Here is a 27975-nt window from a genome sequence, read left to right on the forward strand (position 1 = left end):
GAGGCCTATGGACCACAATCCCCAGAAAGCCCGGCGCGCCGCTGTGACCATTCGCAAGGCTACCCGGGTGAAGTCAGGGGTTGGCCGGAAGTCCTTTGACTTCCGTGCATTCGTCTAAAATAATGGCAATCATAATAACGATAAAATAATGAAATGTAAAATAAATCACTAATGAAATGTTAAATAAATCACTATCAACGATGAAAAGAAAAAGTTTCAATATTTTACTACTTGGAAATGAGCACTTTACCATTCTACTGAAGACTTTTATGGTGAAGACTTTTATAGGCATGCCCTTCAATGTTATAACCACGAAACTTTTCAATTAAAATTCATTTAAATATTTTCCCTCCCCGCCCCTCACCATGATTTGTTTCTGTTGATGAAGACTCTGGATAATCTACACTTGCGATATAACATAGCCCTGTAATTTGTTTCCTAGTCTCAGGAGAAGCAGAAAGAATTAACAACCACTGTCTGAATCCTTAACAGCGGAATTGCAGGAGTACTGAGAGCCTCCTAGAAGAGATACAACACAGCATAACAAGAAAACGGGAAGTTTTCAGATTCTTTTTTGAAAATTTCCCCTTGTTTGGCCTTAGGCTTTATTTTGCTGTATGTTATTGCATTTAAGATTTAAGATTTCTATTAAAGAAAAATTTGGGTACCCTAATGGGGTAAGAAAATTGAATAAGAATTCCATTAGAGGCCCACAGTTTTAGCCTGGACGAAAGCCCTAATAACGGGTGAGAACAATCTCTCCTAGGAATAGTCGCCTGGTCCTGCTGGCAGAGGCTCTGTTTGGAATATCTGGCTGGCATTCTCTTTTCCACACACCCTCAAGCTGTAGGGATTGTGAGGCAGTTCCAGTCCTGGACTAGACAGGTAAGTGAAGACCCCCACCTCTAGGCAATGGGCAGGAAATGGTTGAATAGTATCCAACTATAGCTTGACATTGCAACTTAGGGCACATAAAGGGACAGTGAAATTCTTTTGGCTTATCTGTGTCTTTTGATGTTTACATGTTTGATGTTCTTATACGTTGCTCTAAGTTAAAGGATTACTTGATTTAATCTGACATACTTGAATTTTAACGAGTTCAGGAATATTTTTATTTTTGGCCTAATACAAGGTTAATTTTTGTGACATCTGTGTCTATTGGAAAACCATGTGTGTCCTCTATCAGATGGATATGCATACATTTATGTTTTCACCAAACTTGCTGACTGTGCTATTTAAATTTGCTACATGCTTATTTGTGTGCTTGCTTAGATTTTTTCATTATGCATCTGTCAATTATTGAAAAGTGCATGTCAAAAAGGCTCCCAGGCTGGGGGTGGTGGTTCACACCTGTAATCCCAGCACTTTGGGAGGCTTCTTAACTTACTACATTAGTAGTACAAATCCTAGTATAATCTTGATAACCAAATTATACCATAAGAGAACAACAACAACAAAAGCCAGAAAACTAAAGGAAAATGTCTCAATGAATAGAACTGCAAAATTTTATGAAAAGCAGCAAACAAAATTCATCAATATATTAAAATTATTACAGTACAACAGTGATGCATGGAAATTCATCATTATAACTTTTAGCAATATAATTCATCTTATTAAGAAATATTGGCCGGGCGCGGTGGCTCACGCCTGTAATCCCAGCACTTTGGGAGGCCGAGGCGGGCGGATCACAAGGTCAGGAGATCGAGACCACGGTGAAACCCCGTCTCTACTAAAAATACAAAAAATTAGCCGGGCGCGGTGGCGGGCGCCTGTAGTCCCAGCTACTCAGGAGGCTGAGGCAGGAGAATGGCGTAAACCCAGGAGGCGGAGCTTGCAGTGAGCCGAGATCGCGCCACTGCACTCCAGCCTGGGCGACAGAGCGAGACTCCGTCTCAAAAAAAACAAAACAAAACAAGAAATATTACTTTATAAAACATATCACCATGAAAATAAATGTCAATCAACAGGTTGAAAGTAATTTTCTTGTTAATGCATATAACAGAAGAAAAAGCATCAAAACCTATAAAAATACACAAAAAGTTCATAAATAAGAGAAATACCTAAACAGAAAGAAACAAGGAGTAAATAGCAAGGGAAATACAAAAGAATAAGCTTATAAGAGGATGAAGAGGCAGGGAGAGGTGGCTCACACCTCAAATCCCAGCACTTTGGAAGACCAAGGCAGGAGGATCGCTTGAGACCAGGAGTTTGAGACAAGCCTGGGCAACATAGTGAGACCTTGACTGTACAAAAAAATTTAAAAGGAAATTAGCCAGGTGCAGTGGTGCACACCTGTAGTTCCAGCTGCTCAAGAGGCTGAGGATCGCTTGAGGCTCTGATCCCACCATTGCAGTAAAGCCTGGGTGACAGGGTGAGATCCTAACTGGAAAAAAAAACAGCATTGATGGCCAATATCTTCTACCTGGAAAAATTCACAGTAATATAATGCCATAATTGTTCACCTGATGGGAAAAAAAATAAAAATTAAAAGGATTAATAAGAGCCAGTTTTTGGGGTTTTTTTCGAGCTGGAGTCTTGCTCTGTCACGAAGTCTGGAGTGCAGTGGCATGTGATCTTGGCTCACTGCAACCTCTGCCTCCCAGGTTCAGGTGATTATCCTGCCTCAGTCTCCCAAGTAGCTGGAATTACAGGTATCTGCCACCATGCTCCACTAATTGTTGTATTTTTAGTAGAAACAGGGTTTCACCATGTTGGCCATGGTGAAAACTCCTGACCTCAAGTGATCTTCCTGCCTTGGCCTCCCAAAGTAACAGCCAGATTTATTGTGTGCTTGAGGAGATGAACATCTCATCTACTCTGGTTAGAGTATAAGTTGGTTCAGCCTTTTACAAGAAAATTCCTAGACCAGGCACAGCGGCTCATACCTGTAATCCCAGCACTTTGGGAGGCCGAGGCGGGTGAATCACCCAAGATCAGGAGTTCGAGACCACCCTGACCAACATGGAGAAACCCCATCTCTGCTAAAAATACAAAATTAGCCAGGTGTGGTGGCGCATGCCTGTAATCCCAGCTACTCAGGAGGCTGAGACAGGAGAATTGCTTGAACCTGGGAGGCAGAGGTTGCAGTGAGCCAAGATCATGCCACTGCACACCAGCTGGGGCAACAAGAGCGAAACTCTGTCTCAAAAAATAATAATAATAATAAATAAATAAATAAATTTTTAAAAGTAAAAATAAAAAATAAAAGAAAATTCCTTTTTAATTATTAAATTTACGATTTCTAGGGAACGATCCTACAGAAATACACATTTATAGGAATATGTAAAAAAGCAGTTCACTGCAGAATTATTAAGAGAAAAAAGTGGATGTTCACCAATAGCAGTTTATTAACCTAAGATACCCATTGTATGAAATGTTATGCACAGTGAAAAACATTAAGGTAATGTATATGTATGAACATGGAAAGATCTCCGAGGCAATGTAAAAAACCAAACCAAAACAAGATGCAGAATAGATAGTCAATATGGCAGCACTTAAGTAAAAACAGACACACAAACCCCAAACTCTGTTCCTAACTATACACAAATATGGGTGTAAATATTTAGAAACCGATCTGAAACAACTAAGGTGAAATCGTTAATACTGGTAATTTGGGGAGACAAATGAAAGTAACAAGAGAGAGGAGATTGATATAGCAATGGGACTTTCATTTTAACTTAAAAAAATTAAAACATAAGGAAATATTATCTTCAACATACATGTAATTTGCAATAGCAAAAAGAGAAATGAAGTCCTAGAAATATGCAGACATTTAAAAAAAGACTAGTGATGTGAAGTCATTATCCTCAGCAGACTAACCCAGGAACAGAAAACCAAACACCACACATTCTCACTCATAGTGGGAGCTGAAAAATGAGAACACATGGACACAGGAAGGGGAAAAACACACATTGGGGCCTGTCATGGGGTGGGGTTGGGGGAGGGAGAGCATTAAGAAAAATAGCTAATGCATCCTGGGCTTAATACCTAGGTGATGGGGTGATAGGTGCAGCAAACCTCCATGGCACACGTTTACCTGTGTAACAAATCTGCACATATACCCCAGAACTTAAAAACAAAACAAACAAACAACAACAAAAAAAACAAAAACGAAACAATAGTGGCAAAATAAACAAAGTCTCAAACTGAAAAAGTGAGAGACCAATTTCTGGTTCAAATTCTGGTTCTCAACCCAGGTGCCATAAAGTAAAGACAAAGAATTTGATTACATATTGCAATTAAGACATACAGCAAATAACTAGAAAAATTATTCTCAACACAAATGACGGTTAGTAGCTAATTTCGTGAAGAGGAAGTGGTCACAATACAATGAAGGGGGGGAAATGAACACTTGAAAAATGGGTGAACAGCTAAACCTGGTGCTGTGTGCCTGTGGTCCCAGCTACTCAAGAGGCTGATGCAGGGGAATTGTTTGAGCCCAGGGATTGGAGATTGCAGTGAGCTATGATTAGGCCACTACAGTTCAGCCTGGGTGACACTGCAAGACCTTGTCTCTATACTTTTTTTTTTTTTTTTTGAGATGGAGTCTAGCTCTGTTATCAGGCTGGAGTGCAATGGTGCCATCACGGCTCACTGCAACCTCTGCCTTCCGGCTTCAAGCAGTTCTTCTGCCTCAGCCTCCTGAGTTGCTAGGATTATCAGGCACGTGCCACCACGCCTGGCTAAATTTTACATTTTTAGTAGAAACAGGGTTTTACCATGTTGGCCAGGTTGGTCTCGATCTCCTGACCTCATGATCTGCCTGCCTCGGCCTCCCAAAGTGCTGTGATTACAGACGTGAGCCACTGTGCTCGGCCTAAAATTTTTTTAAATTAAAAATTAAATAATTAAAAATGGGTGAAAGGCTTGACAAGTCAGTGAAATGAAAAATGTCAAAAAGACACCTTGATTGTTAGCAATGAAATGAAAACCAACATCTTTTTTATATATCAAGTTGACAAAGATTAAACATGTTTATTATAAATCACGTGAACCTCAATAGTGTGAGAAAATAGACACTTTTACATTTTAGGTTCAGCGAAAAAAGAAAAATGGTTTTTCCGCTGCTCTCACATCACAAGAATCAACACAGAAGATTTCTGTGACCATATGTATGGGGATTTCTCCCGGTCAGTCAAGCACACAATCCATTCTGCTGGGGACACCAGCTGGGTATATTCTAATTCATTTATGACACTATGTACCTGGACATAGTATTAGATTACACAGGGCTCCGTTCCGCAAGACTGGCCTCCAACTCTCATAACAATGGCAAATCGTACGTTGTTTTACCTGTGCTTCTGACCGACTGGCTACATATCAGGTTTCCACCACTCCCTGTTTTAGTTGCATTAATTTGCTAGAACAGCTAACAGTACGCAGGGAAACACATTTACCATTTTACTATAAAGGATATTGCAAAAAATTTGGAACAACGATTCATGGGGCCCTGCATGGGTGGAGGGGTACCCTACTTTCCAGGAAGTTTTATCCAGAAGCTCTCCAAAACCAGTCCTTTTGGGTTTTTATGGAGGCTTCATTTACATAGGCATGATGGGTTAAACCATAGGCTATTGGTGATCAACTCAACCTCAGGCTCTCAATCCTCCTGGAAATTGGGGTTAGGGCATTGCCATTCTCAGTCTGAGTAATAGGATTTACACAAACGGAATTTTAAAACAGATTAGCATAACTGAAAACTTAATTAGATGATTGAATTATCTGGAACCACACCTTGATATTCCTAACCCAATCACCCTCATCCAATGAATGCTCCACTCAACTGGCCCCGAAGTCTCTAGATGGTTCCAGAGCAGCAGAATGTTTATACAACGCATACTCCACTTTTTCTTAAAAGTCTTTTCGCTTACATGGGTAATTCTTAAACTGCCGTGCATCACGGTCAAGGGGAGGGCTTGTTACAAAACAGATCTGTGGATCTCCGGGGTTTGAGGGTTGCAAGGATGCTGCTGGTCTCAAAACCACAATGTCAGAACCACAGCACAGGATGGTTTTCAGTGTTTAAGTACATTTAATTCATACTATATTTGGCCAATGAAACTTGAAGTTCTTAGATTGTATCAAATGCGTGACATGACATCAAATCAGGAGAGCAATTTCCTATGAGGTGGAGCCTGGGAAAGTTGAGGGAGACTCCTGGAAAGAAGGAGTGAAGCTCCGCCCTTTCCGCTGACAGGCTGCGCCCAAGGCTACTTAAACCCGCCCTGGCGAGCCTCTGCTCAGATCTTCGCAGAGGAGAGCAGCGTCCGGAGCGTTTTGCGGTCTCTGCGTGGACTTGGAGCTTACAGCGTCTTGCGACTTGGAAGCGGATTCAGACGACAGGACAGAATACTTGGGTAAGTGAATCTCTGTCTGTCTGTCTTATTGGTTTGTTTATTTCCATTTTCTTAAGGAGCACATACCTCACAACACACACACATACACACACACACACATACCCACACACTCCTTTATTCTGGGGGTCAGAAAATTGGTAGGGGGCCCCGGGAGCTGCAGGTTTCCTAATCATGTCTGCCTCTAAGAACAGTGGGGTCTTGTCTGGCTCTTCCTATGAGCGGTCCCCCAGCCCGGACTCTCCGAGATCCATGCTAACCTCACCCAGCTTGTCCCTCTCCCCTCCCAGAAACTCAGACTTAAGAGAAAGCTCCTCACCAGGGATCTGGAGCTACCATTCACCATCCTCTAGGGCTTCACCACACTCACCTCCGTCATCACCAGAAACCCACAAGCTCCCATTTCCCTTTCCTAACCGTGATGGGCAATCAGTGAAGCCACTGGGCTCTCCCGTGTCCTCCTCTGGGGATTCTTTAGCTTCACCACGTTCATCGATAATATACCACATGTTCTTACTGCCATCACCCAGCAGCTCACCCCCAGCTCTAGGGGAGTCTCCTGTGTCTCCCAGCTACTCTCCAAACAACCCCAGATTTCAGCTGGAGTCAGCCCCCCACACCCAGGAATCACATACAGACTCAGAAGCCTCAGGGCGCTCCTCCCCTATGTCTTTCATCTCTTCACCCCCAGCCCTCAGGGACTCCCCTGTGTCTCCCAGTTACTCTCCAACCATCCCCAGGTTTCTGCGGGAGTCAGCCCCATGCAGCCAGGAGTCCCCCAGAAACTCACAGGTCTCAGGAGATTATGAGCGGTCCCCCAGCCCTGACTCCTCAAGATTCATGCCTGCCTCTCCCAGCTTCTCCCTCTCCCCTCCCAGAAACTCAGACCCAAGGGGCAGCTCCTCACCAGGGATGTGGAAGTACCTTTCCTCATCCCTCAGGACTTCACCACGCGCACATCCATCATCAGCGGAATTTCACAACTTTACATTTCCCCCGGCTAACCAAGCAGGACAGTCACTGATGTCATTGTGCTCTCCCGTGTCCTCCTCTGGAGATTCTTCACAGTCACCCCGTTCCTCAATAATATACCATATGTTCTTACTGCCATCATCCAGCAGCTCACCCCCAGCCCTCAGTGACTCTCCTGTCTGCACTCAGGACTCACAACCAAATTCACCAGTTTCACTGAGTTACTCCACAATCTCTCTCATGTCTTTATCCCCAGACCACAGGGACTCTTCTGTCTCTCTCAGCTGCTCGCCAGCCACGCCCAGGTTTCAGCTGGAGTCAGTTCCAGGCAGCCAGGGATCACCTACAAACTCACCCATTTCACTCAGTTACTCCACAATCTCTCTCACATCTTCATCCCCAGGCCACAGGGACTCTTCTGTCTCTCTCAGCTGCTCTCCAACCACACCCAGATTTCAGCTGGACTCAGTTCCAGGTAGCCAGGGATCCCCTACAAACTCACAGACCTCACTGAGATATTCCCCAGTCTCTCTCTTGTCTTCACCCCCAGCCCACAGGGACTCTCCTGTCTGTCCCAGCTACTCTCCAACCACACCCAGATTTCAGCGGGAGTCAGTTCCAGGCACCCAGGAATCACCACCAAACTCACCAATTTCATTGAGTTACTCCCCAGTCTCTCTCATGTCTTTATCACCAGGCCACAGGGACTCTCCTGTCTGTCCCAGCTACTCTCTAAACACGCCCAGATTTCAGCTGGAGTCTGTTCCAGACACCCAGGAATCCCCTACAAACTCACACACCTCACTGAGATATTCCCCAGTCTCTCTCATGTCTTCACCGCCAGCCCATAAGGACTGTCCTGTCTGTCCCAGCTACTCTCCAAACACGCCCAGATTTCAGCGGGAGTCAGTTCCAGGCACCCAGGAATCAGCTACAAACTCACGAATTTCACTGAGCTACTCCCCGGTCTCTCTCATGCCTTCACCCCCAGCCCTCAGGGACTCTCCTGTCTGTCCCAGCTACTCTCCAACCACACCCAGATTTCAGCAGGAGTCGGCCTCCTACACCGAGGAAACACCTACAGACTCACAGACCTTACTGCAGCCCTCCCCCATTTCTTTCACCTCTTCACCCCCAGGCTTCAGGGACTCTCCGGTGTCTCCCACCTTCCCTCCCGCCTTCCCCAGATTTCTGCAGCAGTCAGCCCCAGGCACCCAGGAGAACCCTAGAAACTCACAGGCCTCACGAGATTATTTCCCTGTGACCTGTGTCTATACAGGGATGGCTCCCACGTATCCCTCAGTGACCCCGAACCCATCTCCATTTACACTCAGGCACTCCCAGGGCCTCACAGCTATTCCCTGTTATTGTCCTTCAGTTCGAAGGCCTGGCCAATCTACTAGCCAACATGACGCAGTTACCTGGCCATTTCTCCACATTTCTGGTGAGGGCCCCACACCCAGCCGCAGAAGAGCCCCTCCTGCATTCCGTCCTCACACGCAGGCCTGTCCATCTACTTGCTACTGTCACACTCTTGCCAGCAGAAGAGGCTCCTCTAACGGCCGATATCACCACCCAGACTATCATCGCCCCACAGCTGTGCAGCGGGACCCTCCTGCTTGCCGACGTGGCTGCCAGCGCCCATACTGACACCGACCTCCAGCATGTCGGCGTCCCTGCGGGTGACAATACCGCTGACATGGCTAGCATGACTGTCCTACATGGCAGTGACACTGTTGATGTAAGCCTCCCACATAGCTGGGACCACAAGTGCTTACCTCCACTACTGGCCTTTTTTTTTTTTTTAATTTTAGAGTTGGGATTTCACCATGTCACCCAGGCTGGTCTAAATCTGCTGGGTTCAAGTGATCTTCCTGCCTCAACCTTCCAGGGTGCTGAGATTACTGGCATAAGCCTCCATAAGCCTTTTATTCTTTTTGATGCTATTGTTAATAGAATTATTTGCTACATTTCATTTTCAAATTGTTCATTGTGATTGTATGGAAATTTAATGGATTTTTGAATATTAAGCTTGTATCCTGAAACCTTGCTGGACTCATGTATTAGTTCGAATAGATCATTTAATGCATTCCTTAAGATTTTCTATATTCAGGATAATGTCTTTGAGAAACGGAATCTTTTTTTTTTTTAGTTAATCCTTTGTTATCTGGATGCTTTCTATTGCCTAATTTTCCTGGTTAGAAATTCTGGTAAAATCTTGACTAAATATGGCAAGAGTAGACATCTTTGTCTTTTTTTAAAACTAATTTTTCATAATTGTCATTTATCCTGGAGACTGGCTCTCATTTGTTGCCTCGGCTGGTCTCAACCTCCTTGGCTCAAGCGATTCTCCCAAGTAGTGGGATTATGGGCATGACCCACTGCACCCGGCCCTTTGTGTTGTTTGTGATGTCAGGTGGAAAGCATTTAACATTTTGCCATTAAACATGATGTTTGCTGTGGGTTTCTGGTGGATGTTCTTTACCAGGTTAAAGACGTTTTCTTTTTTCTTTTTTTTTTTTTTTTGAGACGGAGTCTCGCTCTATAGCCCAGGCTAGACTGCAGTGGCCGGATCTCAGCTCACTGCAAGCTCCGCCTCCCGGGTTTATGCCATTCTCCTGCCTCAGCCTCCCGAGCAGCTGGGACTACAGGCGCCCGCCACCTCGCCCGGCTAGTTTTTTTTTTTTGTATTTTTTAGTAGAGACAGGGTTTCACCGTGTTAGCCAGGATGGTCTCGATCTCTTGACCTCGTGATCCGCCCGTCTCGGCCTCCCAAAGTGCTGGGATTACAGGCTTGAGCCACCGCGCCCGGCCTAAAGACGTTTTCTTAGTTTGTAGAGTCTTTCTATCATGAATGATGTTGGATTTGGTCAAATGCTCTTTTGTGTCTATTGAAATCATCATGTGGTTTTTGTGTTTTAATAATCTAGTATATGTATTTTACATTGAGGTCTCCAAAACTCTCTTTCAGGATTAATTATTTTTAGTCATGATGGAAATGTTTGTGTTTTTACTGTTTACAGATATTCTTTTTATTTGACCTCGCAGTCCACACATAATTGAAATATGCAAACATTTAGTTTTCCCCTTGTATTTCAAATATTTAAATGTGAGAAGCCATTTTTTGTTTCAGTAACACCAGTTTTCCCCTTCCCCTTCCTTCCTTCTCTTCTTCCTTCCTTCCTTCCTTCTTTCCTTTCTTCCTTCCTTCCTTCCTTCTTTCCTTTCTTCCTTCCTTCCTTCCTTCCTTCCTTCCTTCCATTTCTCTCTTGCTTCTTCTGCCCTCTCTCTTTTATATTCATTGTGTGCATCCTACTTCCTCTGTTTTGTTCAGAAATCCTTGACAGTTGCAGGAAAATTGTGTTATTGTTTTTATTTACCGGTATGTCTCTTCCATGATTCTCGAATTGTAAACATCTATTGCTTTCTCTGAAGTCACTAAGTATTTATTACTTCGGTACACCTGTTTTTCTTTTTACAGCTATTTCTGGAGTATAGGGTTACATACTGATAAACCCAGTGTACTCGAAAATCTATTTAATATCCCAATAAACCCATCATAAAGTTTAATCATAAATCAAACCATCATAAGTCATGGTTTGTCCATGGATATGGGTTTCATCAATTCCATTGTATTCAATAATGCTGTACACCTTTAACAATGGCAAACTGATACAATTTATAGCATTTAAAAAATCCGTTATTAGAGGGATCCTACATAATATTTTGTCATTTATGAGGGAGGATGAGGGCTGAAAGTTCATCTTGCGTCTTTGAACAGATTCACGGGCCCACATTTTATAGGGATTGGTCCTCAGTTCTCCATGATTCCATGGAGAAAGTGATATTCAATTTGGGTCATGAATTCTGAGTAATAGTTCAAAAACAAAGGAGAGGATAGACAGAAGAACAATAGCGGCAAAGTCAGAGACTTGTGAAAATGGAAGATGGCTGGAAACTAGGACAGTTCATATCCAAGCAAAAAGAGGTAGGTTTGTAGCCAAATGCCTGGAGGCTTTGGATGCCATGGAGCCCTTGACAGTTTTTGAGAATGTATCAAAACAATTAAATAGTCTATTTGGAAGAGAGAGTCCTGGAACTTCTACGATGTAATTTTTGAACAATAATGAGAATGGAGAAATAAGGAAATGTGTTATCACTCTACTTGAAACCTCTTGTCATGGCACAGAAAAAGACATGTCTATTTTTAGACATGTCTGTTCTATCTTGGGAACAGAATTGTATCCCAGAATATACGTAATTATGTAGAATAATGTAGTAAGTGATCAAAATAGCATTTCATTCTACAGGGAAAGAATACATTTTTCAGGAAATAATGTTGACAAAACTCGACAAACATTTGGAGAATTAGAAAACATGATCTTCCTTTCATACCACACACAGGGATTAAAAACAATAGATGCATTAGAAATGAATATAGACATGAGTTTACTGGGAGTCAGGGTAAGGAAAGTCTTTATGATCCTACAGGAATATACAGAATCTAGAATAAAAAGATACAAATTTGGACAAATCAAGGTGTTTTTAATTTAAAGTTCTTTAAAGTTCTTTACAAAGGATAGAAAAGGAAAATTCACCACCATTGATATATCGACGCCTGTTCAACATTTCCATGATCAAGGAAATGCAGTCAATAATAAGTCAGCATGTTTAGTCTATCACGTAGTGATAAAATTAAGAAAATGATGATTTCTGGTTTACACTGAAATTGTAAGTATAAGTTTCCTGGAGGATAAGGTAGTATGGAATCTAAAAACTAAATGATCCTAGGCAACCATTACAAATGATTTCAGTATGCAGTGAAAAACCATCTACAATATATGATCTGTGAATGAAAAAAATGGTTACAAGCTATTATGGGCCATTTGGGAGAGGGGATTTAAAAAGAAAATGTATATAAACTCACAAACATCAGAAAATAAATAAGCCAAGATATTAATAGTGTGTTCCCGCGTGCTAGGATTACAGAAGTCTTTAAATTAGTTAGAATTTTCTTCTTTCTTTATATTGAGTATGCATACCTTTTGAAATAAACCTTTAAACATAATTTACACCAACACAACCAGTAATACTGCATATCCAATGGTGATGGATATGGATTTTTTGAGAATATTGTAAGGTTTTCTTCAACACGAATATGTCAGGAGTGAGGAAAGACGTTCTAAAAATAGAAAAAATTAGCCGCGTGCATGTAATCCCAGCTACTTGGGAGGCCAAGGCAGGAGAGTCGCTTGAACCCGGGAGGCGGAGGTTGCAGTGAGCCGAGATCGAGCCACTGCACTGTAGCCTGGGCGACAGAGCGAGACTGCATCTGAAAAAAAAAAGAAAGAAAGAAGGGTGGGGTGGTGCTGAAACCCAACCATAGGACACCATGCAGGGACAGCTCTCCTTGCTGGGCAGTGGGCAGAACTCGAGGGGGCGGGCATTTATGGCCCTATCTTGACCCTAACTCAGACCGCCCCCCCAAACCCCCACCACTGAGGGTTCTGGGAAATGTCCGACAGTCTGGAGTCACTCACTTCCGTTGGCCATCCCACTGAGCTCCTCTCAGACAACGGTTAGGTGTATGAGGAGGTGGGTCTCAGTGGGGGGTCTTCTCTCTGTCCTCAATTATGGTTGATTCTCTAGGCCCTGCAGGAAGGGGCGGCCTGTGGTGCAGAATCAGAGCCAGAGAATTTCCAGAAGCTTGGCCTGGCCAAGAAGGGGTTTCAGGAGGCCGAGGCACTGAGCATCCTGGCCTGGGGCATTGGGCGGGGCCCGGTTGGGCAGCTGTGGCTTTGAGATGACATCTCTCAGCGTGGGAGACTCCAGTCACGCAGTCACGGCAGTCTCAGATCCATGATCAATTCTCTCAGGGTAGCCGCCCGCCCATTTCTGTACTAATTTAAGAGTTTTGGGTCTGTGAAGTCATTTTTGTAAAGAGCTGCAGAAGTTGATTCCTTGTGTTCTCTTTTTATTCTTTTGAAATTTACTAAGCATTGTGTAAGTTGTGAGAGATGGTTTTCTTTTTTAATTTCTTTCTTTTTTTTTTTTTTTGAGACAGAATCTCACTCTGTTGCCCAGACTGGAGTGCAGTGGCATGATCTTGGGTTACTGCAACCTTCCACCTCCTGGGTTCAAGCAATTCTCCTGCCTTAGCCTCTTGAGTAGCTGGGATTACAAGCACACGCCACCACATCCAGCTAATTGTTCGTATATTTTTGTTTTTTTTGTATATTTTGTATACTTAGTAGAGATGGGGTTTCACCATATTGGTCAGGCTGGTCTGGAACTCCTGACCTTGTGATCCACCCACCTCAGCCTCCCAAAGTGCTGAGATTACAGGCGTGAGCCACCACCCCCGGCCGAGAGATGGTTTTCTGTATTGTTGCTGGCTCTGCTTTTGTAGCTATCTAGGCACACACAAGCAGAATTCCACTCTTAAGTGCCACACAGCACAAGAGAGTCACGGCTGAGTTCACATTTTGAGTTCGTGTGTTAATTCTCATTGTCGCCTGAAAGGTGTTGCATTGGACAGCAACAATGGCGTGGCCCTTTGTCCCGAGAGTCCTGTAGGGAGGCAGGTCACTTTCCTAGAATCCCGAAGCCAGTAGGGGGGTAGATTACAGGATCAGGTAGATTACAGCCAGCTGACACTGAGAGATCTCACCCTGTGGTGTGTTGGGAACTGTGATTAAATCATGTTATCTCACTGCTCAGTTTTCTTTCACAGCCTTGCCTTACTGGGACTGTTTCCTCTCAGAGAGAGCTGTATGGAAGAGGGAGAAACAACCCCTGGTTTCTTGGCACTAGACCTCCAGTTGAGTGATCTTTGGTTTATTGCTTTTTGTGGCAATGCCAGCTCTCGTCATGACCTCATTCTTTATCCCATGGTTTACAGATGTCCACCCAGTCTGCTTCACTGCGGCTGCCTTGCCCCAGAAATGGGTTTCTTCTAAGGGGTGAGGAATTTTGCAGTTCCTTTATTTAGTGTATCTCCTCCTTGTCTCCTAGTAGTGGGTCATTGGGTTGGTAAATCACTCAGGTTTATAGCATTTCAGGGCCGTGTTAGGATGAAACACGGGGAAGAAATAATTACAGTAACTGTGATGGTGTGTATAACTGACTGCTTAATATATACCAAGTATCATGATTATCATGATGACGCTTTCATTACTGTGTACCTGTTGCCTGGACCAATGCCTGGCATAAAGTACCCTGTGAATAAATATTTGGATGAATAAATATCATGCTATTGTATTTTGTGAGCAATGCTGTTCGTTTTTATTAGCCTCATGTCACAGATGAGAATGCTGAAGCTTAAAAAGGTAAAGAAACTTAACAAGTAAGATTTGTTTAGGGCCTTTGTAGTAGAAGTAGAAGTCAGGGCCTTTGCAATTGGACTTCCTTCTCAACTCTTTTCATCTCAGATCTTTGCACAGCTGATTATTTCCATGCAGCTTTTAGAGACTGTCCCTGACCACCTGCTTAATGCTGCCCCTCCCACTGCTGGTGCGTATATTTCACGTGTTACATTCTCCCTGAAACACCGGAATCTGTCATATTTGCTTCATTTTCTTCATAGTCCTTTTTTCAATGAAAGGTCACCTCATCTGTAGACTGGTTTACCCACCAGAACACAAGCACCATAAGAAAAAGCCCTTGTACTTATTTACTGCTGTATCCCTACTGTTTCTTGTAGTGTCTAAGATGTCGATAGACCCTGAAAATGTATTTATTAAATGAATGAGTTTCTACATTCCTGGGTTACTGCTGGGATGGATGAATGATTGTAATGATAGTAGTTTATTGGAAATGTTCTACATGCCATGTTGTAGAGTCCGGCCCCACAGCGTCGGAGGGTTTCTCTCCCCATGTGCAGAGACGAGAGATTGTAGAAATAAAGACACGAGACAAAGAGATAAAAGAAAAGGCAGCTGGGCCTGGGGGACCACTACCACCAAGACACAGAGACTGGGAGTGGCCCCGAATGCTGGGCTGCGCTGATATTTATTGGATACAAGGCAAAGTGGCAGGGTAAGCAGTGTGAGCCATCTCCAATGATAGGTAAGGTCACGTGGGTCACGTATCCTTTGGACAGGGGGCCCTTCCCGGCCTGGCAGCGGAGGCAGAGAGAGAGAGAGAGGAGAGAGAGATAGCTTACACCATTATTTCTGCATATCAGAGACTTTTAGTACTTTCAGTAATTTGCTACTGCTATCTAGAAGGCAGAGCCAGGTGTACAGGATGGAACATGAAGGCACACTAGGAGCATGACCACTGAAGCACAGCATCACAGGGATACGGTTAGGCCTCCGGATAACTGCGGGTGGGCCTGACTGATGTCAGGTCTTCCACAAGAGGTGGAGTAGAGTCTTCTCTAAACTCCCCCTGGGGAAAGGGAGACGCCCTTTCCCGGTCTGCTAAGTAGCGGGTGTGTTTACTTGACACTGACGCTACCGCTAGACCACAGTCCGCTTGGCAACGGGCGTCTTCCCAGACACTGGCATTACCGCTTGACTAAGGAGCCCTCTGGTGGTCCTGTCTGGGCATAGCAGAAGGCTCGCACTCTTGTCTTCTGGTCACTTCTCACTATGTCCCCTCAGCCCCTATCTCTGTATGGCCTGGTGTTTCCTAGGTTATAATTGTAGAGCGAGGATTATTATAATACTAGAATAAAGAGTAATTGCTACAAACTAATGATTAATGATATTCATATATAATCACATCTATTATCTATATCTAGTATACATATTCTTATTTTATATATTGTATTATAGTGGAACAGCTCATGCCCTCAGTCTCTTGCCTCGGCACCTGGGTGGCTTGCCGCCCACACCATGCAATGGGCTGTGAGCTTTATTCAAATAGCTATGTCTGTGTCAAAGAAAGAAGGCTTATTTCTTTCAGCTTTTCGAATAAGAATTATCCTTATTTAATAGAAATACAGACTGTGGAAAATACTGTGGTCCAATGAAATGATAGGAAGCACTAGGCTAGGGACCAGAGCACCGGGATCACAGGGAAGAGTGGCCAAAATGATGCTGGAAACATCACTGTGGGCCCAATGCTGAAGAATCTTGCAGGTCATGCTAAAGGTGTTGTTGTTGTTATTGTTATCCTCAGGTCTCTGGTTAGATATTTTCTCCAAGAAGCCTTCTTTGATATCCCCCACTATATTAGGTCCTCACTGTGTCTGGCACCTCTCTTATCATCGCACTATACTGTGGTTTCTCATCTTCAGACCCAGCTACAAGCTTAGAGGGGAGGGACTGCATAGCTTCTTCAACACGTATTTGTTAGGTGACTACTGTGTGTTGTTAGGCTTGCATGACAGAGTGAGTGAGAGCAGCAGGAGATGAAGTCAGGTAAATGGGAGGCAGATGATACACCATCTCGTAAACCAATGGAAGGACTCTGGCTTTTAGTCTTTTTTTTTTTTTTGAAATTTATTTTGCTTTAAATTCGGGGATACATATGCAGAATGTGCAGGTTTGTTACATAGGTATACATGTGCCATGGTGATTTGCTGCAAGCATCAACCCATTATCTACATTAGATATTTCTACTAATGCTATCCCTCTCCTTGCCCTCCACCCACCAACAGGCCCCGATGTGTGATGTTCCCTTCCCAGTGCCCATATGTTCTCATTGTTCAACTCCCACTTATGAGTGAGAAGATGCGGTGTTTGGTTTTCTGTTCCTGTGTTAGTTTGCTGAGATTGATGGTTTTGAGCTTTATCAATGTCCCTGCAAAGGATATGAACTCATTCTTTTTTATAGCTGCTTAGTATTCCATGGTGTATATACGCCATATTTTCTTTATCCAGTCTATGATTGATGGACATTTGGCTTGGTTCCAAGTCTTTGCTATTGTGAATAGTGCTGCAGTAAACATACATGTGCATGCGTCTTTATCGTAGAGTGATTTATAATCCTTTGAGTATGTACCCAGTAATGGGATTGCTGAGTCAAACGGTATTTCTGGTTCTAGATCCTTGTGAAATTGCCACACTGTCTTCCACAGTGGTTGAACTAAACTACACTCCCACCAAGAGTGTAAAAGCGTTTCTATTTCTCCACATTCTCTCCAGCATCTGTTGTTTCCTGACTTTTTAATGATTGCCATTCTAACTGTCATCAGATTGTATCTAATTGTGGTTTTGATTTGCATTTCTCTAATGACAAGTGATGAGCTTTCTTTCATATGTTTGCTGGCTGCATAAATGTCTTCTTTTGAGAAGTGTTTGTTCGTATCTTTTGCCCACTTTTTGATGGGCTTGTTTTTTCTTGTAAGTTTAAGTTCCTTGAAGATTCTGGATATTAGACCCTTGTCAGATGGGTAGCTTGCAACAATTTTCTCCCATTCTGTAGTTTGCCTGATCACTCTGTTGATAGTTTCTTCTGCTGTGCAGAAGCTCTTTGATTTGATTAGATCCCACCTGTCAGTTTTGGCTTTTGTTGCAATTGCTGTCGGTGTTTTAGTCATGAAGTCTTTGCCCATGCCTGTGTCCTGAATGGTACTGCCTAGGTTTATTTCTAGGGTTTTTATGGTTTGGGGTTTTACATTTAAGTCTTTAACCAATCTTGAGTTAATTTTTGTATAAGGTGTAAGGAAGGGTTTCAGTTTCTATTTTCTGCACATGGCTAGCCCGTTTTCCCAGCATCATTTATTAAATAGGGATCTTTTCCCCATTGTTTGTTTTTGGCAGGTTTGTCAAAGATCAGATGGTTGTAGATGTGTAGTGTTATTTTTGAGGTCTCTGTTCTGTCCCATTGGTCTATATATCTGTTTTGGTGTCAATACCATGCTGTTTTGGTTACTGTAGCCTTGTAGTATAGTTTGAAGTCAGGTAGCGTGATGCCTCCTCTAGCTTTGGTTTTTTTTTTTTGCTTAGGATTATCTTGGCTCTACGGGCTCTTTTTTGGTTCCATATGAAATTTAAAGTAGTTTTTCTAATTCTGCGAAGAAAGTCACTGGTAGCTTGATGGGAATAGCATTGAATCTATAAATTACTTTAGGCAGTATGGTGGCCATTTTCATGATACTAATTCTTCCTATCCATGAGCATGGAGTGTTTTTCCATTTGTTTATGTTCTCATTTCCTTGGGCAGCTGTTTGTAGTTCTTGAAGAGGTCCTTCACATCCCTTGTAAGTGTTATTCCTAGGTATTTTATTCTCTTTGTAGCAATTGTGAATGGGAGTTCACTTATGATTTGGCTCTCTGCTTGTCTATTGTTGGTGTATAAGAATGCTTGTGAATTTTGCACATTGATTTTGTATCCTGAGGAGACTGCTGAAGTTGCTTATCAGCTTAAGGAGTTTTTGGGCTGAGATGATGGGGTTTCCTAAATATACAATTATGTTGTATGCAAACGGGAACAATTTGACTTCCTCTCTTCCTATTTGAATATGCTTTCTTTCTTTCTCTTGCCTGGTTGCCCCAGCCAGAACTTCCAATACTGTGTTGAATAGGAGTGGTGAGAGAGGGCATCCTTGTCTTGTTCTGGTTTTCAAAGGGAATGCTTCCAGCTTTTGCTCATTTCATATGATATTGGCTATGGGTTTGTCATAAATATCTCTCATTATTTTGACGTATGTTCCATCAATACCTAGTTTATTGATAGTTTTTTTTAGCATAAGGGAGACTGAATTTTATCAAGGACCTCTTCTGCATCTATTGAAATAATCATGTGGTTTTTGTCATTGGTTCTGTTTATGTGATGGATGATGTTTATTGATTTGCATATGTTGAACCAGCCTTGCATCCTAGGGATGAAGCCAACTTGATCGTGGTTGATAAACTTTTTGATGTGCTGCTGATTTTGGTTTGCCAGTATTTTATTGAGAATTTCCGTATTGATGTTCATCAGGGATATTGGCCTGAAATGTTATTTTCTTGTTGTATCTCTGCCAGGTTTTGGTATGAGGATGATGCTGGCCTCATAACATGAGTTAGGAAGGAATCCCTCTTTTTCTATTGTTTGGAATAGTTTCAGAAGGAATGGTACTAGCTCTTCTTTGTAGAATTCAGTAGAATTCAGCTGTGAATCCACCTGGTCCTGGGCATTTTTGTTGGTAGACTATTAATTACTGCCTTAATTTCAGAAATTGTTATTGATCTACTCGGGGATTCAACTTCTTCCTGGTTTAGTCTTGGGAGGGTGTATGTGTCCAGGAATTTATCCATTTCTTCTAGATTTTCTAGTTTATTTGTGTAGAGGTATTTATAATATTCTCTGATGATAGTTTGTATTTCTGTGGGATCAGTGGTGATACCCTGTTTATAGCAGTTTATTAACTTGATAGACCCCTAGTATGGAATACTATGCCCAAAAAAAATAAGGTAACTAATATATATGAACATGGAAATAACTCTGAGACAATGTAAACAAAACTAAGGTGCAGAATATCTAGTCAATATGGCACCATCTAAGTGAAAGCAAACAAAAACTGTCACACTCTGTGCTCTATCTGTACACAAATATGCATGTGAATATATAGAAGCTGATCTGAAACAACAGAGGTGAAACTGATGGTTATTTTGGGAGAGAAATGAAATTAAGGGAGAGGTGGTTGATGTAGGAAGGGGGCTTGCATTTTAACATAAGCCAATTATTATCTTAAACATATGGGTAATTTGCATTAGGAAAAAGAGAAATTAAGTCCTAGAAATATGCATATTTACAAGACACTAGGAGTGAAATAAAGTCTCAAACCAAAGAAGTGACAGACCAAGTTTTGGTTCCAAAGGAAGAAATAAAGTCCTAGCAACATGCAGACATTCTTAAGGAAACAAGTGGTGAAATAAAGTCTCAAACCGAAAAAGGGAAGGACCAATTTTTGGTTGAAATCGTGCTTCTCAACCTACATGCCCTGAGGTCAGGTCTATGAATTTGATCATATATTAAAGGAAGAACAGAGATCAAATTATTGGAGAAAATTATCCTGAACACATGACAGACAGTAGCTACACAACACAAAATGGGGGAAAAATGAATAATGGAAAAATGGGTGAACAGTCAGGCATGGTGGTGTGCCCCTGTGGTCCTGGCTACTCAGGGGGTCGATTCAGGACGATTGCACAGAGACCCTGTGTCTAAAACGACTTTTCAAAATGAAAACATTGAAAACAGTGGCATGCCCCTGGTTGTTTGACCTGTGCTTCTGACAGGCCGGCTAGAAATCAGAATTCCACCACCATTTCCTTTTTGAATTCCATTAATCTGCCTAGAGCAGCTGACAGGACTCAGGGAAACACTTATGTTTAGCAGTTGATTCTGAAGGAAATTGCAGAACGGTACAGGTGAAGAGATGCATGGGACCAAGTTTTGGGGGAGGGGTGCACTGCCTTCCCAAGTGTTCCATCCAGAAGGAACCAAGTCTTTTTGGGACTAGATGGAGGCTTCATTCAACAGGCCTGAAGGAAGCAAACAAACCTACCCCGTTGGTAAAAGGAAAAAGAGTGAAAAATGTATTGGGTGAATATATCACATTTCTATGTGAAGCAGAGAGTGTGATTCTGTTTTAGAGATGAAGAAAGGAATGGCGGATCTCAGACTTAAACCCAGGTCAGTACGACTTCATGATCTGCCTTTCTGCTCTGCATGCTGCCTGCCTGTGACAGCTGCATGCAGGGCCCCATGCCCAGATTATGGAGAAGCATGATTCTTAATGGCTGAACTCTTAGTGGTTAAAATAGGGTCTGACATAGTATCTATTGACTGGCCAAATGTCAATAATAGCCATTTGAGAGGCTGAATGTGACATGCAGTCACTCCTGATGGCCAGATTGCACAATCCCATGTTATGCTGTGACTCCAGGGTTCAGTGCAACAGGCTGAGGTGTTTTCGGTATTCTTAGCAACACATCTGGATGCACGAGATCGCTCAAGTATAGCTAAGCTGAATTTAAGTTCTGACCTCCCGTCAAACTGTCTCATCCTAATGGTTGCTGGGAGATTCCCTTGCTAACTTGGCATGCTTCATTTTGAAGGCATACTGTTACTTCACAACGCCCTTATTATACTTGAGATATGTGTATTCAGGCTGACGACTGTCCTGAAGTATAGTTGCAACTTGTTTAGATCCACAAATGCTTCTGGGATATTGGTGTCCTTTGTATCTGAACCCACCTTACCAAACAAGTAATGCCAACAAGTCCACATCATCAACTTGTTGGCAGGATACAATGTTACTATCAGCATGAACCTTAGATTCTGACCAGACCCATCTCCCCTACCAACCCACTCCAGTTAGCGAAAACTTGCTTAATATCTATGTACTACCAGATTTTATTTCCAATGTTGTCCCCGCAGACAGGCTGCTTTTACAACTGCAAATTCCCTTAAACTTGTATTAACCTTTCTACCATAGAGCATTAAAAAAAATGACACCAGAGTAACGCCTCATTTTATCTCATAGAAAGCACTGAATTCCTACCCCCACAGCAACCCACTGCACAACAGTTGCAGCTTTCTCTCCTTAACTGTCTGTATACCTTATTGCCACTGAAATCCTAGCAGCTGGTTGGCACCTGAGTAAACTTTAGGCAACCCAGTGAGACCTCAAGGACTGCAGACCCCGAAGTAGAAAAGAGACATCACAAGTGCACAAGGCAGACCCACTGTTGGCGTGACCATTCCATCCACATTAGTCTCCCATGATTACACAGGTGCTGTGGTTTTAAGATGTGACCCCTCCCCGTACGTGTAGCCTAGACTTAGTGACTCCTCATGAATATAGCGGAAGTGATGATGACTTAAGAAATTGGGTCATAAAAGGCACCCTGGCTTCCAGCTTGCTCTCTCCTCTCTGATTACTTACTCTGGGGGATGTCACTTGCTGCATGATGAAGGCCTTTAGCCCTGGGAAGCCCACAAGGTGAGAAACAGACTTCTGTTAACAGCCAGCAAGGAACTGAGAGGCTCCTGCCTGAAGTGATCTTGGGAGCAGAACTTGCAGGCCCCAGTCCAGCATTCAGATGACTGCAGCTCCTGCCAACATTTGACAGCTGCCTCTAGAACATTGGGGGAGATACTGCCTAGAATTTGAGGAGTCTGCTGACAACCTCAGGGAATACAGAATGAGTTAAACTTTTCAGCCACAAACTTTGAGGTAGGAGGGATGGGGATGGTGTCTGCATTTGTTCTATTGGCCATGAAATCCTACATCCCGAGTGACCCTGCTGCAGTTCCATAAATTACTTTTTATCCCTGCCCCTTGCCCTCTTCCGAAACCTTATTTCCCACAGTAAATACTTTGGTTATGTTCTTTATTTAGATATAAAGTGCCTGTTCCCCACCTCCTGACACGTCTTCTCTCTTTGGCAGCTCCAGGCAGCAGAGGGCTCAGACCAGAGCAGACCCAGGTTTCCTGAGTCACCAAGACAGAGAGGTTATCCTGGAGGAACACATGATGATGTGCTGCCCTCTACAAAACCAGGCTCGTGAGCTCACTAGTCCAAGAAGGCAGGACTGCAAAATGGATACACCGTGGCTCCTAATTATCTAGATGGCCTCATCTCCTACCAGTCAGCAAAAATGATGTACCCTCTGAGAGTATTCACATCACTCATTTGTATGCCTTATCTTTGGTACAGGGAGTTGGGTGAACAGGAGAAAAAGCCAAAAAAGTTGTAGAGGTTACAACATGAATCTTTAATCATAACGGATTGTTCCATCAGGATAATTTTTTAAAAATAGCTTTACTGTTATTATAAAACTGAAAGATACTTTGTTACAAAGTAAAATACACAAAAGTACAATGTATGTATTATACATTCAGAATCCCACCACTAGAGATTAGTTATGATAGTGACCTCTCATAAGTATTTTTTTCTCTGTTGCTCTAAACATACAAATAGAAAAACATATTAACAAAATGGGGTCATGCTATAATTGTTCTAAACCTCTCCTGGTTCACTAAACAGTTCACGAGCAACCTTCATCGTCATTATCTGTGTGCCTGGAGATTTCTAATGGCTTTCCGTTGCATACATATGCCTGAACTTATTTTAAAAAATTTCCTACCAATGGAAACTGGAAATATTAACATTTGCTATTAAAAAAAAAAAAAACCTTTAAAAAACTCCACCTATTTACTGCCACTTCAAAGGTTATAGAAATTGAACTGATATGTTAACGAATTCTTTCAAAAACAGTGCACCCATTTTCTCTCTTACCAATAAGTACATAAGACTTATCATGTCCATTTTTGCAAAAATAAGTCCATTTTTGCAATGCTATAAAGAACTACCTGAGACTGGGTAATTTATAAAGGAAAGAGGTTTAATTGACTCACAGTTCCACATGGCTGGGGAGGCCTCCAAAAACTTACAGTCACAGCTGAATGCAAAGGAGAAATAAGGACCTTCTTCACAAGGGGGGCAGGAAGGAGACAGCGAGGAGGGGCTACACCTTAAAACCATGGGTCTCATGAGAACTCACTATCATGAGAACAGCAAGGGAGACATCTGCCTTTGTGATTCAATCATCTCTGACCAAGGCCCTCCTCTGACACATGGGGATTAAAATTTGAGATGAGATCTGGGTGGGGCACAGAGCCAAACCATATCAGACTGCATGTTTCCACAACCCCCCCCCCCACTGATGGGGGATTTGATGACTCTATTTTACTACTGCTAATTTTACTACTTTAGGGTGAAATGGCATTTGTGATTTTTAAGATATCTAATATTTGATACATTAAACTATGAAATGAACTGGAGCAAAACCATTATATTCATGACAGCAATAAAACAAATTCCTAGAAATATGCTTAAGATGACTCAGAACCTATTTTTAACCATCTCTAAGAAATATTACTAAGGGACCATATAAAATACTATCAGTGGGAAAAAGTCATTTTTTTAAGTGAAAAAAAAAAAATCAGCATTTCAAAGATGCCACGTTCTTTCAAAATTAACCTATAAATTCAATGCAATGCCAATAAATAAATAAATGTAATTAATAACTCAATGCAATGCCAGATTTTGTTTTTTAAACCTGGAAAGTAGGCCGGGCGTGGTGGCTCAAGCCTGTAATCCCAGCACTTTGGGAGGCCGAGGCGGGTGGATCACGAGGTCAGGAGATCGAGACTATCCTGGCTAACATGGTGAAACCCCGTCTCTACTAAAAATCCAAAAAAAAAAACTAGCCGGGCGTGGTGGCGGGCGCCTGTAGTCTCAGCTACTTGGGAGGCTGAGGCGGGAGAATGGCGTGAACCCGGGAGGCGGAGCTTGCAGTGAGCCGAGATCACGCCACTGCACTCCAGCCTGGGAGACACAGCGAGACTCCGTCTCAAAAAAAAAAAAAAAAAAAAAAAAAAAAAAAAAAAAACAATAAACCTGGAAAGTAAACTATTTCTGCAGTTTACTACAACTCCTCTGAGAGCTGTAAAGCTTACCTACGAGATAAAATACAGTCACAAAAACATAATAAAAATGTGAGACACACACAGATCTGCTAAGAGGACTCTTCCTGGTCTTCTCAGAGTGACTTGTTTCAATAACTGTTAATGTTACCTTTTTGTTTTTATAAAGTGATCTTTATAAGGTATGTACCACACTGGTTTTAGGAAGGTGAAAACTTGTTCCTACACTGTCCTATTGATATAGCTATACAACCCACACAAAGACTCTGTCCATAATTGACACCTTGGATACATTCTCACCACTTGTACATTGTAAAAGCTCCCTCCCAGGCAGATTCTGATGAAAGTGAGGATTTTTAGTGAAACCACTGCTGCATTATTTCTTTAAAGCCTGCTCTGCTGCACAACAGACTCTTAAAGACTGAAATTTGTAACTGAAGTGCTTACTTATCACACTTCCAGGTCTTCCCTTCCTATGCAGACTATGAGATAAATGTAAAATCATCAGTTTCTCCTATAGCCCTCCTACATGTCACTTTCCTATGGTTTTTCTCCTGTGTTGGCTCTCAGATGGACAGAAAGCCCCAGGTCCCAGATGGAATCCTCTATGTACATCTATTTATAAGGGTTCTCATCTAAATGCACTCTCTGGTGGTTCCGCAGCCCTGAGGTGTACCTGAAGCCTTTCCCACACACATCACATGTATAGGGCTTCTCTCCAGTGTGGACTCTCTGATGAACATGAAGACAGGAGCTGCGGCCAAAGCCCTTCCCACACTCCTCACATTTATAGGGTTTCTCACCAGTGTGGACCCTCTGATGACCTTGAAGATGTGAGCGCTGACTATAGCACTTCCCACAAACGTGACATCTGTATGGCTTCTCACCAGTGTGAACTCTCTTGTGACTAATGAGACCTGAGCCGTAACTGAAACCCTTCCCACATTCATAACAAGTGTAGGGTTTCTCTCCCGTGTGCAACCTCTGGTGGGTGCGAAGATTAGAGCCATAACTGAATCCCTTGCCACACCAATCACACGTATAGGGCTTTTTCCCCGTGTGGACTCGCTGATGTTTGTGAAGGCTTGACGTGCACCTAAAGCCCTTTCCGCACTCTTGGCATCTGAAAGGTTTCTCACTAGTGTGGACTCTGTGGTGAATGAGAAGCCCTGAGCTATAACTGAAGCCTTTGCCACACTCAGCACATTTATAGGGCTTCTCTCCAGTGTGGGCTCTCTGATGGTTAAGGAGGTCGGAGCTGTAGATGAAACCCCTCCCACACACATCACATACGTAGGGCCTCTCTCCCGTGTGGACCCACTGGTGGTTGTGAACGTCCGAATTCCGCCGGAAGCCCTTCCCACACTCACCACATTTATAGGGTTTCTCTCCTGTGTGGACCCTCTGATGGATGTAGAGGTCGGAGCGCCGGCCAAAGCCCTTCCCGCATTCGCATTTGTAGGGTTTCTCTCCTGTGTGCAGTCTCTGATGGGTGAGAAGCCCTGAATGGTAAATGAAACTCTTACCACACACATTGCATTCGTACAGATGCTGCCCCATGTGAACTCTCTGGTGAGCTTGAAGGTACGAGTTGTGACGGAAACTTTTGCCACACTTGTCACACTGGTAGGGCCGCTCACCAGTGTGCGTCTTCTGATGACTGCTGAGGTTGGAGCTGCAGCTGAATCCCTTTCCACACTCGACACAGGTGTAGGGCTTTTCTCCAGAGTGAACGTGCTGGTGCTTGAGGAGTGCAGACTTCACACAGAAGCCTTTGCCACACTCGCTGCAGATGTAGGGCTTCTCCCCTCTGTGCAGCCTTTGATGGACCTGAAGCACTGAGCTGTAACTGAAGCCCTTCCCACACTCGCTGCATTTATACGGTTTCTCTCCAGTGTGGACCCTCTGATGGACAAGCAGGTTTGAACTTCGACCAAACGCCTTCCCACACTCCTCACATTTATAAGGTCTCCTTCCTGTGTGCACCCCTTGATGAATAAGAAGAACCGATTTATACCTGAAATCCTTTCCACAGACATCACATCTATAGAGCATGTCTCCCACAGGGGCTCTGGGGTGGTTGTGTATGTGCCTGTTCTCAAGACTCTTAACAGATTTCTCTCCTGTGGGAATTCTTTGATGTCTGTTAAGATAGGAACTCTGCCTCAAGTCCTTACCTTTCTTTTTCAAAGGTACCCTTGGATGGGGGGGAAGGTCTGAATCGTCCCTGAAGCCATTTCCATATTCGTTACTTTTCAAGCCATTCTCTCCAGGGTTATTGTGATGAAGTACAGAGTTTTTAATGCAGTCTTTTCTACATTTATTGCAATCACATGGCTTGTCTGTTTCAGGGAATCTGTGATCAACATGACAAGACATCCAGCAAAAGCTGTAATCATCCCAATTACATTTACATACAGTGTCTTCTGTGTTGAGATTTTCACATCTTTCTTGAACATCCCCTGACTGGTTCACAAATGCTTTTGCCCAAGATCCTTGAATGGGCATTGGTCTTATAGCATTCCAGGCTGGAAACTGTTGATTTTCTAAAGCGGTAAGCCCATACCCTTGTAGACTGTCCAGGAAATTCTCAATTGGAAAACACTGTGTAGATGCTCCTTCCCACGCTTGATGGGAAGCAGCATCTCCTGAGAACTGGAAGTCTTTTCCTTGCAGATTTACTCTACAGTCTTGACTCCCAGGTAATTCACCCACCACCTCTTCCCAGATTTTGCAGGAGGAGAGCTCTTTGTGTGAAAATAACCTTAATTCTTCATCTTGAATATATTCCATATCCCTTCCATTCTTGTCTCCTATGAGGTTAAAGACAATTCAGAGATGAGAACTAGTAAAAGACTGGCTCAGGGACATCAGACTTTCAGACTTGAAGTAATAATAGCCTAGAGAAAAATTACGCTTTATGTATCATAACTATTAGAGCACTTATGTTTATGACAGGAAGAGGCTCCTATTAAGAAGTTTTGAAGCTAAATGCTAGTATGATCCTGTATCTGACACTGTATATAAATAATATCTGACACAATTGTAACACTTCCTATCTGCCAATGATGTACACATATTAACTGACTTAAACCTCAGAATAATATCGAAGTAGAAATCATTATATTATCTTCATTTTCTAATGATGAAACCAAGTCAGAAAGAGGGTAGGTAACCTAGCACATTATTCCACCATACTGTGAGGCAGTGGTGGAGTTGGCATTTAAATGCAGGAAGCCCACACGGCCTTCTCCCTGCACTGTGTCTCAGAGCGAC

At 42.9% G+C, this 27975-nt stretch overlaps 1 protein-coding gene across 13 annotated transcripts in view; it reads right to left on the minus strand.

Moving 5' to 3' along the window:
- Positions 1-18200: 18200 nt before the first annotated feature.
- Positions 18201-27975, minus strand: part of LOC105463817 (zinc finger protein 229) — a 51245-nt gene continuing 41470 nt past the window's right edge. For 12 of the 13 annotated variants that reach the window (XM_011711151.3, XM_071087083.1, XM_011711148.3 and 9 more), the window contains one exon: positions 18201-27512. In XM_011711151.3, the coding sequence (XP_011709453.2) occupies positions 25315-27512 (2198 nt within the window). In that variant the 3' untranslated portion in view covers positions 18201-25314. The remainder of the gene's footprint in view (positions 27513-27975) is intronic. The other variant, XM_011711154.3, reaches the window with a different exon arrangement.

The sequence above is a fragment of the Macaca nemestrina genome, chromosome 20, assembly GCF_043159975.1.
Source record: "Macaca nemestrina isolate mMacNem1 chromosome 20, mMacNem.hap1, whole genome shotgun sequence".
Taxonomy (NCBI): domain Eukaryota; kingdom Metazoa; phylum Chordata; class Mammalia; order Primates; family Cercopithecidae; genus Macaca; species Macaca nemestrina.